Source organism: Ruditapes philippinarum, unplaced genomic scaffold (genome assembly GCF_026571515.1).
Source record: "Ruditapes philippinarum isolate M1 unplaced genomic scaffold, ASM2657151v2 ctg2035_1_1_1_1, whole genome shotgun sequence".
NCBI classification, from domain to species: Eukaryota; Metazoa; Mollusca; class Bivalvia; order Venerida; family Veneridae; genus Ruditapes; species Ruditapes philippinarum.
The window spans coordinates 158,934-173,921 of record NW_026864042.1 but is presented as its reverse complement, the minus strand read 5'-3'; the positions used below and the strand labels follow the sequence as shown (position 1 = coordinate 173,921).

General features: G+C 31.5%; 1 protein-coding gene across 3 annotated transcripts; it reads right to left on the bottom strand.

The window, feature by feature from the left end:
• Positions 1–412: 412 nt before the first annotated feature.
• LOC132724244 (cathepsin L-like) lies at positions 413–12,700 on the bottom strand. Of its 3 annotated transcripts, none has more exons than XM_060709075.1 (5): positions 12,543–12,700; positions 4,937–5,106; positions 2,401–2,543; positions 1,393–1,581; positions 413–658 (listed from the first exon to the last, which is right to left on the bottom strand). In XM_060709075.1, exons 2-5 carry the CDS (start codon positions 5,082–5,084, stop codon positions 428–430), a joined length of 711 nt encoding a protein of 236 aa, XP_060565058.1. In that variant the 5' UTR covers positions 5,085–5,106; positions 12,543–12,700; the 3' UTR covers positions 413–427. The 3 variants fall into 3 exon arrangements, with proteins under 3 accessions (XP_060565058.1, XP_060565059.1, XP_060565060.1); XM_060709076.1 differs by lacking the exon at positions 12,543–12,700 and adding an exon at positions 10,048–10,196; XM_060709077.1 differs by lacking the exon at positions 12,543–12,700 and adding an exon at positions 9,740–9,877.
• Positions 12,701–14,988: the final 2,288 nt, after the last annotated feature.

The window sequence follows — 14,988 nt, the reverse complement described above, 5'->3', positions numbered from 1 at the left end:
ACTTGACATCACTTTTCATATTATAAATCTTGTATTTTTTAATTTCAATTGAGACCAACCATTCTGTCAATTAAAACCATTTTCTCCTAGTTGAACATTAGTTTTACTCATAACTGAACAGGTTAAAGTATTCAAATAAAACTCATTATTATTAAAATACTTAATCAACTAGACAAATAAACAAGAGCTGTCAGTAGGACAGCAACACTTGACTATTCTTAGCGCTTGATAATAATAATAATAAATTCTGTCAAAAAATGCTTGATACAGTTACCTCCTCCTGTTTACAGGTTGCGGTAATGATGGTGAACAAGTGTGCAAAGTTTGAAAGCCATATGCCAATGGACTTTGAAAATATTTGAAGTATTACAAAAACTTTAACATAAGTGGTTACGCCGACGCCGATGCTCGGGTGACTACAATAGCTCTACTTATTCTTATCTAATAGTCGAGCTAAAAAACAAACCTCAGCAACATATGGGTAGTCCTGTTCACTTTCAATACCTCCGACAGCTTTAATATACTCGAAAGCTTGATCCATAAGACCGCCATTGCATCCCTGGTTCCCGTATGAACCAGAACAGTCCACAAGTTGCTGCTCACTAAGAGATATCAATTTACCTTTCTTGGCAAAAGTCTGTCCTTCAAGGGAACCAGTCTAAAATGATAGACAAAAAAGTTAAATATTAAAGACAGACAAACAATTGCAATTGTATTACTATCTCTTCACCTATTTACTTTTTGTACTGGAAATTGATCTGACCAGCTTTGAATTCAGGAAAAATCAATTCATATTCTAAAGATTTCAATATGCCACTGACTTATGGGGCTAACTGAAAATTTGATAACTATGACACAATTTGTGCAAGAGGTGCCAACACTTAAGCACATACATGACATTATTGCAAGTGTCACATGATTGGCTTCAAAAGAGGAATAAAGGACACCACTATGGACCAGTTGAAATTGTGGTTCCATGCAAATATGACAAATCTACCACAAACACCAAGATGTGTGACAGAACTTTTACTCCCAAAATGTTATATTTTCTTTAAGTATATTAAAGGTTGGGAAAATGGACAAAATTATGCACACATGCCAGACCTTTAATGACTCACTCTTTTTCCTTTTTTTGTAAGTTGTTCCCACATACAAGACCTTGGTATCCTGTGTATGATATAACTTTCTGCTCTGAGTTTATGTTTCCCACAACTAAGTCACCACAAGTCACTACTTGAATTAGGGTTTTCTATGAAAATGCTTGAATGTCAGCTGCTCTGTGGACATCTCTTAACTGTACTAGCACTCTTGAATGAAATCAGTTTAAAGTACCAGTTGATACCTCCAAACTTAATGAAATATATGTTTCAGTACTGAATGATATATACTTACAGTACTGAATGACCAACAAGAGCCACACTGTCCTTGGTTTTTGACCTCGGTTACATATCCTTTCTCCCTCCAGTCAACCTTCTCTGGTAGAAGAATGTTGGACGGGGTCAGGTAAGTTGATGGTTTGGTTATAGACCCATTTACAGCTTTGATGTGCCCTGTATACAACTTCAGGAACTCTCTATGAGTCTGTAAATGGAGACAAAAGTTCAAATTTATTCTTATATTAAGTACACATTAAATGTTTCCCTTAATTTTGTGGCAAGCAGTCTCATTTTAAAGAGTTTAGTTTCAAAGTTATGTTTAAGTTACTGTGTAAAGGAAAAATTTATAACTTGCCACATTATTTAATCATAAACACAGCTTCAGTCATGACTAAATCATTACCAAAGCTTCATTTTTAGCTAAATCATAAAAATAATATTCATTCATCACCAAGTTATAAACAAATCTGCATTCATGATTATATCTAAATAAATTTTCTTCATAACTGAACAAACTTTCATTAATGAATAAATCATAAACAAATCTTCATTCATGAATAAATCATAAACAAAACTTTATTCATGATTAAATCATAAACAAATCTTCACCCATAACTAAATTATTAACACATTTTTATTATGATTAGATCAGAAGATTTGTGATTTATTCATAAACAAATATTTTTGAATGAACCTACCGCCATGATTTACCTTCATTCAGAACAAGCCTTCAACCATTTATAAATCATAAACAAATCTTCATCAATGAGTTAATCTATACTTAATAATCAATTATTAAATCATGAACAATTTCATTCATGAATCAATCATGAATATATAATCATCATGATTGAATCATAAACAAATCTTCATTATCATTTGAAAATTATCCTGCTCAAATGTGTGGAAGGCGACCTTCAGTATCTACATGTACATAAAGTTGAGCATTATCATTTAAGGCTAGTGAGATATTATATATATATTTGTTTAAACAAGTTCAAATATCCTTTCCAAATCGTCTTACCATGTCAGTGAACTGGTTTACACCAAGATAGTAAGATTTTTCTCCCTTGGCATATCTGATGTTATGTTCTCTAATGTGGTTGACATTAATCTCAAAAATTTTACTTCTCATATTCTCTTCTGCATCATTTTCATATTTACGTTCTGAAAAATATAATAACTTATGAAACAAGCAATTATCATAGTATTGCAAGCAATCCATAAGTCCCCTACCGGTTAGAACCCCATCAGCATTCTGAAGGGCCATTGGCCATTGACTAATGTTTAAATTTTTCTCTATTTTAAGTAAATTTGTTGGAAAAGTTCTTTAAAAGTGATCACAGAAAAAAGTTTTTATGAACAGACAGACAGACGGACTGAAGGACACCCTAAAGTTAATATTTGAAACATCCCTGTTACCAAAATATAACATTTTAAAAAGCAAAATTCTTAAAGAGATAACTCTGGAATTAAAGATGCAATTTCATAAACATTTTCAGCTCTTTTTGACTAATCACAAATATTGTTATATTTGCCATGTTTTAAGCCTATTTGTTGCCAAGGCAACCAATATTTTTTCAAAATATGAAGAACAGATAAGACATGCATAATCTCAAGACTGCCATCTACCCATATGTCAAGTTTCATAAAAATATTTCCAGTACTTTTTAAAAGAGTTATCACTGGATTCAGTTTATGTGTAAAATTTGCCATATTTTCAGTCTATGTGTTGCCATAGCAACCAGAATTTTCAACATAGGAAGAAAAGAAAAAGACGTGTATAATCTCCAGACTGCCATCTACACATATTACAAGTTTCATAAAAATATTTCTATTACTTTTTGCGTTAACACTGGATCCAGTTTATGTGTAAAAATTGCCATATTTTCAGTCTATTTGTTGCCATAGCAACCAGAATTTTCAACATAGGAAGAAAAGTAAAAAGTTGTGCATAATCTCCAGACTGCCATCTACCCATATTTCAAGTTTCATAAAAATATTTCCAGTACTTTTTGCGTTATCACTGGATCCAGTTTATGTGTAAAATTTGCCATATTTTCAGCCTATTTGTTGCCATAGCAACCAGAATTTTCAACATAGGAAGAAAAGAAAAAGACGTGCATAATCTCCATACTGCCATCTATCCATATATCAAGTTTCATAAAAATATTTTCAGTACCTTTCAAGTTATCGCAGGATCCAGTTTTGTGGATGGACTGATGGACTGACAGATGGACGGAGGGTAAACCTAAAGTCCCCTCCGGTAAACCGGTAGGGGACTAATAACACTATCACAAAACATAATTTTGTTTTAAACTTAAAAAAATAAATGAATTTTTTCGCAATCTGCAGTTAAACATTTAAACACAGAAATAAATAAAATAACTATTTTTCCCTATGTACTTGTATACTACGCAAATTCAGTAGATCTAAAATTGAATATTAAAAAAAGATAGCTGGCCGAGCTATTCTCAGTGCTTGACAGTGAATCAAGAGACTGGATAATGCGTAATTTCAACTAGAACTCCGCGAGTCGAATGTGTCGCCTTGTGAACAATATAGTTCAGGAGAAATGGCCAGGACAAAAATGAAATTTGAAAATCAACAAAGGGCAATAACTTCTTATCAATAAGATCTATCAAGTATCATCCTATTAAGTTTCAAGTCTAAAGCTTTTATAATTTATGAGAAAAGGCCTGGACAAAAATAAAGTTTGAAAATTAACAAGGGCAATAATAAAAAAATAAGAAATGCAGAGAACCAGTTCTTGGGCACTGCACTTCTTCTTAATGAGATCTATCATCCCATGAAGTTTCAAGTCCATAGTTTTTATACTTTAGGAGAAATGGCCCGGACAAAAATAAAGTATGAAAATTAATAAAGGGCAATAACTGAAAATAAGAAATGCAGAGTACCAGTTCTTGTGGACTGCACTTCTTCTTAAAAAGATCTATCATCATATGAAGTTTCAAGTCCATAGATTTTATACTTTAGGAGAAATGGCCCGGACAAAAATAAAGCATGAAAATTAATAAGAGGCAATAACTCAAAAAATAAGAAGTGCAGAGTACCGGTTCTTGTGCACTGCACTTCGGGTCATTATAAGAAGCATGTATACCAAGTTTGAAGTCAATCTTTTAATGACTGACTTATGCTCCGGACAAGCTGAAGGTGACGCCGACACCGACGACGACGCCAACACTGCCAACAAAAGTAACCTCTATATGTCGCCTTTTTCAAGGCGACACAAAAACTGCCATACATGTAATTTTGTTCAAATCAATTTTAGTGTTACCAATCTTACACAGTGACCTCCTATTTATACGCTCTAAAATAAGTCTGTGTTCAACCCAATCCCTTTAAGAGGTACCTACTTTCACATCAAAACTTAACAAAAGTATGATGTCGGATACCGGGTTGAATACAACAGCTCTCCCTATTCTTTGTATAGTCAAGCAACATGTAATAATCTGCTGGTCTTGATTATATTTTTTTTTCAATAAAATCTTTGTGCATGATAACATAGTTTCAACAGTATAAAATTAATAAAATCTTACTGTGAACTTGTTTAAAAGTTGAAAACAAGTGTTCCATTGATCTACCCGCGTCTACATCGGTCTGGAGATGTCGAGCTTGAGTCAAAAGCTCCATTGACATTGCCATCGCGCACGACAGCAAAGCAGCGAAACATAACAACAACTTCATCTTTCTTCTGTTTAATATATATCTGAAATTAAGAATTATATCACAATATATATAATGTTTAATTCGACACACTCATCATCATATGATGGGTCATGTGACAATCTAAAAATAGACAAGAATGAGGAAGATTGGATGGCAACATTTTAATGCTTTTATCACTATTAAAGTTCTAAAGATTATCTTCAATATTCCCCTTACATGTCATTATTTTATCTTATAATATACTTTTTTCATGATTTATTGCTGACAGATTTTGTTTACATATAATGTAAAGTTGTTGAAAATGTCTCATTTCACTAGATATACAATCTAATAACATTACTTCCTAGTTTATAATTTGACATGGTTTTATCAAAAGATATACAATTTTTTTCCGCAAGATAAATTTGTGCTTTTTAGCTGTCTTAGAAAACAAACAAACGTTTTGCAAATCTTCTCTAGCATAAATACCAAAATTCATCAAAGTTCTGTATCAAAATTACAAAAGTACAAAATCCAAACATTAACATTACATACAATTTTATATAAAGCTGTATTTGTTAAAAAAAGCAAAACAACTTGTTCTTGACAAATGTTTGTACAATTAAATAACATTTTGCTAGCAGTGAACATTATATGCTAATAATGGTTACTTAACAAACTAATATATGCTAATAATGGTTACTTAACAAACTTTATAAACATGTAAGAACAAAAATACCATAACAAATAACAGTGTTTTTGTCTTTAAAATAAAAAGACAAACACTGTATAAATAATTAGAAAAATAGACTAAATACAATTGAATATGCTCATATCAAGGCTTCTGTAAATGGAACTTTGGGAGCCATTTACTCTTCAATTTTGGCTTGTGACTTCCAAAATCTAATATTTGTTCTTCTTTACCTATATAATGTGACTTCCAAAATCAGAGATCTCTGACTTCCAAATTTTGAAACTTAATACAAGCCCTGTCATATTTACAGCAAAGAAACATAGTACATTGTATATGTAATGTATATAATAAATCAAATGTTAGGCATTACCCTGCTGGGACAGATAGTTACAGGCCTTTGCCACCAGTATCGAGGCAGGTCAATTTGCACATCATGCAGTCTGACCAGACTCTATACTGTTGGTTGACTTCATCTTGACATTCCTAAAACTTTATAATGGACAGTTCCAAAAATGGAAGCTGGACAAGTCCATTTAAGAAATTCAGCAGGTTTAAGAATTAAATTGATAAAATTGATATAATTTCCTGGTCAATACATGACTGTTCAACTCTCTGACACATATTTATCTCAGTCAGTACATCATCTGATTTTTCATCACTTCCTGTCAGTAATCCACTCATGAATGTACACTGTATTATTCATGCAGTTACTTTGAAGTTTGAACTCAACTTTCCTTTGAATAGTTATTAATAATTATAACAAGAGAACAAAGTACAATTAGTACTTACATGTAACATTTGTTACATTTTATAATGTACATTCATTTTACCATGTCAAAGTTGTATACATATCTGCAATGCAATGTCAGTTTAACCATTTCAAAAATGTTTGCAGTAACACCAGACTTGTCAGTCTGATGCCAGCTTTCAGAAAAACCAATCTAATCCAATATACACTATACTGATAACTCCCAATATTTAAGTTTATACTGAAATTATTTTAGTTTTATTGCATTCTAAACAAGAGCTGTCCGTAAGACAGCGCGCTCGACTTTTTTATTGCTTGCCAATAAAAAAAGTTTTTGCAGTAAAAGGCAATACAAGAATCTCTGTATTTTTAAAGTGAACAATGGCCATAATTCAAATAAAATCTTTGACAGAATTACCTTCTCCTGGACATGTTTGGGAATCATGATTGTAAACAAGTATTCCAACTTTCAAATTAATATCTCAAACAGTTCAGTCAAAAAGTGGACTGGTACTAAAAACTTAACCAAGATTCTAAGTCGATAAAAGGCCTTAATTTTTAAAACAAATCCTTGACAGAGTTACCTTCTCTTGCGTACAGATGGGGGTAATGATGTGAAATAGCATTAAAAGTTTCAAAGCAATATCTCAAAGGGTTAAGGCAATAAGTGGATTTTACCCATATTCAATGTATTTTCTAAGTCAAAAAGGGGCATAATTCTGTCAAAAACCTTGACAGAGTTATGTCCTCTTGTCTGTTGATGAAGGTCGTGATGGTAAACAAGTAATGGTCAGTTTCAAAGCAATACCTCCAATGGTTTTGAAATAAAGTGAGGTGGTACAAAAAACTTAACCAAGCTCAATACACTTTCTAAGTCAAAAAAGGGCCATAATTCTGTCAAAAACCTTGACAGAGTTATGTACTCTTGTCTGTAGATGGAGGTTATGATGGTGAACAAGTATGGTAAGTTTCAAAGCCATACTTGTAATACTTCTGAAATAAAGTTGGGTGGTACGAAAAACTTAACCAAGGTGTGACGCCGACGCCGACGCCGGGGCGAGTAGGATAGCTCCCCTTTTCATAGAAAAGTCGAGCTAAAAACTATAATCTTATTGAGAAACACTATCAAATCGGTTCCTGAAACCAACCAGTACTAGGCAGTGTAAGAGTGTAAAGTATCTTGTTATTAAAACAACAGCTTGCCCCTGACAGTGCTTGAACCAGAGATAACAGTATAACTACCAGTTGCATGTGTTACCCACTAAACCTTGCTGTCACTCCTCCATATTTTGATAACGAACCCCTTATGTATGTACAACATACATTTACATGTAGCTTATATTCAAAACCCCTCACATTAACATTTTACAAAGGAATGTAAAGGATATTTAAGTCCATTTCACAAAGTCAGCAGGAAAAGGGTCGGAAAAAATCAGTCTAAACCAAATACTTCTCAAGTACTTAATTGTGAGCTCATTATTATATGGCAGACCTCTCCTCTTGACCTTATTAAAAAGTCTGAGAGTTAGACCGATGTTTAACACTGCTTAATCTTAATGGAAAGAGGAACAAATTTAAACAAGTTTGTATGCTAGTTGTCCATCAATATGTTTTCAAATAACGGGAAACATGAAAAAAATGTTTCTTTTTTATGCTTTTGAAAGTTTATTTTGTTCTTTTCAGAGTGAAAAGTTAACATTAATATTATTAAGATCTTACTTGAGATAATAAACTTTAAAGTTTCATTTCTGTAGACAATAGCGCAACAATGTTCTATTTGTGGTATTATGTTCTTTTTAAGATAATTTTAATTTTGTTTCTCTTAATCCAATTATAATTTGACAAGTAACAAGATTATTAGTTTCTTCTAGTCACTGGACAATCTAAAGACCATATATTCCAAATTTACGTAATTTATGGAACTGAGTTTTATCAAACCTTTCTTTATTGCAAACATCATTTATTTTTCATAGTCTTAATTTTTGGTAAATTATTTAGATACTGATTAAAAACTTACTTTATTGATTTGAATTTTTCTAATCTTTCTTTTGAAACATTAAGAAATCAACTTAGAACACAATTACAGTTTAATAAGATCTCACTTTGACGTTTAAGATATATCAAACCCCTTGTCAGCAGCTGCATCTCAGTGATTCTGCTCCAACTTTGAGGAAAACTTACAAACTCATGAATAATTCATATATCCTCTAGGCTATTAAGATAAAAGAAGGCAACAAGCATATAAAAGACACAAGATCAAACATATCTTTTACTCAACAGGATCAAAATCTTTATAAAAAAAACCCACTTTTTTCACCTTTAAGGAATACAATATGTAAATAAATATTATAAATATTTATATACATATAGCCTCTGCAGCTACAAATATTTTATTTACATTTGTTTCTTCACCTCAAGATATGACATTTTAATTTTAAATCTAATTTTTCAAGTTGCATGCTATTGTGTCTTGTGTGGTACGGTCCTTACGGACAAGTAGAATATGTTTTATAATAATTGTTGAGTACAATGTACACACAAAATGTGTTATCTTTATATCAACAAAAATAGTTAATGTCAAAATTCTTTTAGAATGGTTGGTTAAATGTTTAACATGGTTATTTAATCGCTATTTAAACGGTTAACATTTTTGCTATCCGTGACACCCCTACCCTATATATACATTGTATGTATATTAATTTACCATCAGAAGTTATCTTGATAAATATGAAGGTGCTTTTGAGTAATGTAACTGTCTTTCACTTCATTTTAAAACTTAACCAATCATAAGCAACACTCATTAAATTAACTAGTTTTACCATTTAAAAAACAGGTAGTACATTAGACATCTTATTGGTATTCCAATCCTGTTTTATAACTGTTAAATAAACATGATATGCTTCGCTTATTCCCATGTCCTAGATTATTTTGTATGCAGTATAAAAAAATCTTTTGTTATGTTAAATATATATAGAACTTCAAGTCACGATTATTTTCATTACACAACATTGAACCCATGTAAAAAGCATAATATTTCAAAATAATAATAAATATTCTGTCTTCTACAAACTTAAAAAACAATCTCTACATGTTCCACTTTAAATGTGAATGTAATTTTTAAATTTACTAAAGATGAAATATAAAGATCTGTACATGTTAAAATAAGTATTTCACCAACAGCTTATTCAAGTTACAGTATTGAGTAAGTTCGTAACAAGAAATAGTTTTACAATTGATTATCTAAAAACTTACTCAACAGTGGCATTGAAACGATAGAATTTCTAAAATGTTCCATAATCATTGCAACTAAAGTTAACGTCCACTATGCTAGACAATTTTTTTCTATATATAATATTATTCACAACTGATTTTTGGTTGTTTTTTTATATCTTTTTTTGTGAAATAAAAGTATCTCAAGTACATCATCAATAAAGCCATTGTCTTATCAGTGAATAACCACTTTACAATTATGCAAACCACTTTAACACATCCACGCAAACCTCTCAAATATTCAGATCCCAATTACAAATTCACGACATACAAATTTTTTCCAAACTCACCAACTTCCTTCCGACACTTGGTAATCACACACGTTATCAAAGTACCTTCACTTACGCAGCTATGAAGTTAACTGATCCCGTCGTAGTACAATGATTGCTTATATACACACGATATAATGAGAACAGCAATGAACATATGACTATCACCTGACTATGTTTATACATGTGACTTAAGTACCAAACCACAAGACACTTGACATTAGTACCAAGAAGTGCCTCTCCCAAAAGTCACAATGTAACAAAATTATGTTAATCAAATTGTTATCTTTATTGTGTGAATAACCTTTGTTCTATCAATTACTAGCTATTACTTGTATTAGTATTATAAAGAATGAAATTTATCATTCAGTTTAAAAGTAAAAGCTAATAAAAAGCAGGTTGTCTGATTACCTTTTTTTGGTACATGAACTAATAAGCAAATATATATCTTGCAAAATGGTTCTCAATATATACATATGGTATTAACATTAATCTTATCACCTAATCAACCTCAAAAAACTATGATTAATCACCCAATCTGTTGTATAAACACTAAAAGCATCAACTAATCAGTTGTTTATTGGACCGTGAAAAATGAGACACCTTATCTTGTCAACTGGTGCAAATTAAAGACATACCTGTACAATGGAAACTTCGATAAATTTACATGATTAAATAAGTTATTTTACAGAATAAGTTTATATTATGAAAATATACTAATAAATAAAATGCAAAAATACAAAATATACTGATAAAAGCCTGTTTTATTATATTTATAATCAAGGTATTAAATATGTATATACTATGTTAAACTAATCTTGCATTTCTTGGCCATTTGTTTATTGGCTGTGTAAGGAATCTAATTAAATTAAAGAATTTAAACCATGATTTTTCAGATGTGACCGTTTAATTAATTTTTTTAAAAGGTATTTCTTTTTTATTTTTGTTCATGAATTGGTCAAAATTAAATTATTATTAATGTACTGGTTGGGAACCACCAAAACCGGACAACCACCAAACCCTGACGGCCCCTAAAATGCTAAATTTGGGTATTTTCTTTATTTAGTGGTTGTCAATCACTTTTTTATCAACAATAAATGCATGTTTCTTCTATAATTAAGTAAATAATTTTATTTCAACCTCCTTAAATGGTAATATTTCAATGTCTATTTCAAAAATGTTGACGTTGAAATTTGGGGGTCAAGAAAGCAATGCCTGACCTCATATATCAGCTATAATCATTTTGCGAGTAAACAGTAGAATATCCAAAACTTCAGCATTTGCTGCTGAAATATTGTTTATCATGTTGAAAATCACAAATCAAAACACCCAAGCGTTTATCTGAATTAAATCATGTCATGTACATATCTGTCCGGACACATGGTACTGTAGTGTAGACAATTTAGGCGATTTTGATACCCTCCTTGTAAGCCTCAGGTATAAATGTCAATGCAACCAGAAATAAACAAACTAGTTTGCTAGTTAGGAGAAGAACCTAGCTGAACTGTCAAATTTTTAGGTCTCTGACTCTATGTTAAAAATTATAAAATCTGTACGGAAAAATGTTCAAAAAAAGCCGGTTGATGGTCCCCGACCTATATTTATATGCTGACTTAAATGTTTTATCATTCAGCAACATTTTGTTATCAAAAGTTCTATGGGTTTCTGAGCAATGACGCTATGAAGTTGTTTTGCCAAGAAGTAAAACTATCTCAAACTTTAAAAGCAACATCATTTTATAGGACTTAGTTTACAGTATAGTTGAATCATAATTTATAAATCTATGTCACAGTTCAGAATATTTCACTATTTAGGGAAGATAGTGTGCAAGCTGGACAGCTCAGTCCATAGTCACAGTATGGTATCTAGAGGGTCCCAGGTAAGTCCTGGTCGGGCCATAGGTGTAAGGCGTGTTGATTGGTCACTATCCCCGAGCCCTACCAACTCCTGGATGGTTGTAGAGTGGGGGAGGGGGGCAGCGCCAGGGAGAGTGGCCAATCAACGCGCCGAACACCTATGGGTCAGACTGCACCATCCAAAAACAAAATTCATGTGAACAGAAACTTGTCAAAGTTAAAGGTATTCTAACTAATTGTACTGCCTATTGTGACATTGTGCTATTATGCGTAATGGGTAATATCACCTGTAGAAGTGAGATAATCAGCTGATAGTGACCCAGAACAAAACTATCTCAGTACTGTTAGCTTAGGCATTTCAAACTATTCTTACTAGGATGAAAGGAAAAACAATCCTCCTCAATCTTAACTTTTAAGTCAGATTTCATTTTCTTTAAGAGATTACATCATTTTATGAACAATACGTAGCTCTTTTTAAGACTTCAAAGACAAAGAGTGAAAGTTGAAACTGAAAGAGAAAGAACTCTAAACTGATAAATCTTCATAATTTCTTCTAAAATTTAAATGATTTTATCTCTAAATAGTATGTAAACTGATAATTTATCACTTGAAAAGTACTCAAGAAATTGAGAACAACAAAATTATCTAATGTTATCTTACCTGAGGTCCGTGCAAAACAAATTCTTTATGCTGTATGATTCAAGTCACAAGACTGCTCATGTGACCACAATTACGTCATCGAAGGCTGGTTCTTACTTTATTTACCGTAAAAGCCACTAAGGACTATTAATGACAGAAAAGGACAATATTAGTTCTACCGTGGATTCAAAAATGCGTTTATAAAAGGCTGCCTCGCTGAATTCCGCATATTGATCAATGTTTTACTATGATTTAGAAATGACTCGTGTAATGAACTCGAAAACTTTAAACCTTTTATGTAAATTGATTAAAAAAAATAAATAGACATACATCAGAAATATATGATGTTAACATACTACATGTAAATTGTTAAGCTGTACACACAGGGGGCCCACACAGTGTTTGGATGGTATATACTGCTTGATAGTGACCTTAAAATGAGATTTTAGTCATAACCTTATAATATGTATATAAATATAGTCTATATTTATATACATATTATAAGGTTATGACTAAAATCTCATTTTAAGGTCACTATCAAGCAGTATATACCATCCAAACACTGTGTGGGCCCCCTGTGGCTGTACACATATCAACTTAAGATGTTAACAAAATGTTGTTATTTAAATTCTATCTATTTTATCTATGTTATTGTCTTTAAATGTACGAAGTATATTCATTGTAATAATTCTACTGATAAACAACATGCATAATTATATTAAGGATAATAATTATGAATGATGTAAACATAATTTAATTGTACAAAATTTAATGTATAAGGTGTTACACAAAAATATATACGTAAAATGCTGTTAACATATTAGTATAGTAGTCAACAAAATGTTATTAGAATTCCATTAAGATTTTTTTTCTAGTGAGTAAAAATTTACGAAGCTGTGTTTCTTATTATTAAAATATCATTTCTAATACTTAACAATATACGTAATTTTATTTAAGATGGAATAAGAAATACTTTTATGAATGTATAAATTTCGTAAATATTGCATTACCGGACATTTAAACTCGTCATCAATTTCAGATCTATTGCACAGTCTTTTTCTCTCAGAATTCCTTGGTGTCTTCTAAAGAGAGAAAGAGCCAGCTCTGAGTTGAGCATAACAATGTCTAATTAAGTTTACGTACAAATAAAATATCTAAGTAATCATCATGTTCATAATTTAATTTTATACTCTTATAAACTGATAATTTTGATGATGATTCGACAACGCTATACAAATTTTGCAAATATTGGGAATTAACCCTTTCAATAAACTCTTTAATACACTTATTAATGTTTAAATTTTGATTATTGTACCACACATAGCTAAAACCATGAATATCCAACAAATGTTTTATCTCTTTGGCCCAATTAAAATGAAAGTCTGTGTTTGTGTTCAATAGAAAATTAAAGCATTTTTTACATGCTTTTATCGGGCATAATAATTACTTTTAACCAATACTTCAAACAACGTACATGTACATAAGAAAATAAATAGGGAGGATAACGCCCTCATTCCCCTAGTGATAAGGCATTCTAAGATGTTTTTTTATTATTTTTTACCTTCAAGAGCTAGTATGTACCTGTTCATTTAAAACCCCAAATTTCGCTACCATATAGCAGGACCGGGAACACCTTGCTATCAAATAATTTGAAAAACACGGAATTGGCCACATTTATACATAGACCGGCACAGTTGGCCTAGTTAATGCGTCCGCCTTCGGATCGGGTGATCGATGGTTCGAGCCCCACGGGTAGCGTTAATTGAAGGATGAATATTTCTCGTGGGACTCGTCGTGAGCCGCAAGGTAGTATTAATGGTTAACGATTTCTATCCGCCTGTCGCCTTGTATAGTGGTAGGAGTTGGGAGGTACATGGTTTGCAAGCAAAAGGTGTCTCAAAAGTCAGAAATGGCTGGCCCTTTCAGTAGGCGTGACACTATAATAAACAAGACCTTAATCTTTTTCACCATAGAATATAAGATACTATTGAAAACGCATTTACTTTTGGAAACATTTTCATTGGCCATATTATTTAAAGAAAGAGCTGGAAAAAACAAACTCCAACATAAGAACCTCGAGCTTATTACCAGCAAAGTGCCAATGTTCCGAAGCTGCTAATATATAACATAATGCACATGTAAAATGGCATTAATTAAAGCAGTCTTTCGTAACACCTTTAAGGAAATATACCAAACCGGTGATGCACTAAGTTGCTTCATTAGCTATAGTAAATGTATAGTGTTTATAATGTTTAAATGCTTTCATTATCTAAACAAAAAGTAGTATGAATATAGCAAGGTTGTATATGCCAGTCACATGACTTAAGTTTTTTTGTTAAAACAATTTAATTTTGACTGATCTTTATTGGAAACATGTAAACATTAATGTTTAAATTTTTATGTGTGTTAGCAAGGAAAAATCGTAAGTTAAACATACATGGTTTTAAACATTGAAGTATGTATATAC

Bases quoted from the DNA above. Each gene is read 5' to 3' on its own strand.
- LOC132724244 (XM_060709075.1), bottom strand. From the start codon at position 5,084: ATGAAGTTGTTGTTATGTTTCGCTGCTTTGCTGTCGTGCGCGATGGCA. The intron at 2,544-4,936 runs GTAAGATTTTAT...TATATTTTTCAG, and splicing joins AACTTTTAAACAAGTTCACA to AACGTAAATATGAAAATGAT. The intron at 1,582-2,400 runs GTAAGACGATTT...CTCCATTTACAG, and splicing joins TAAACCAGTTCACTGACATG to ACTCATAGAGAGTTCCTGAA.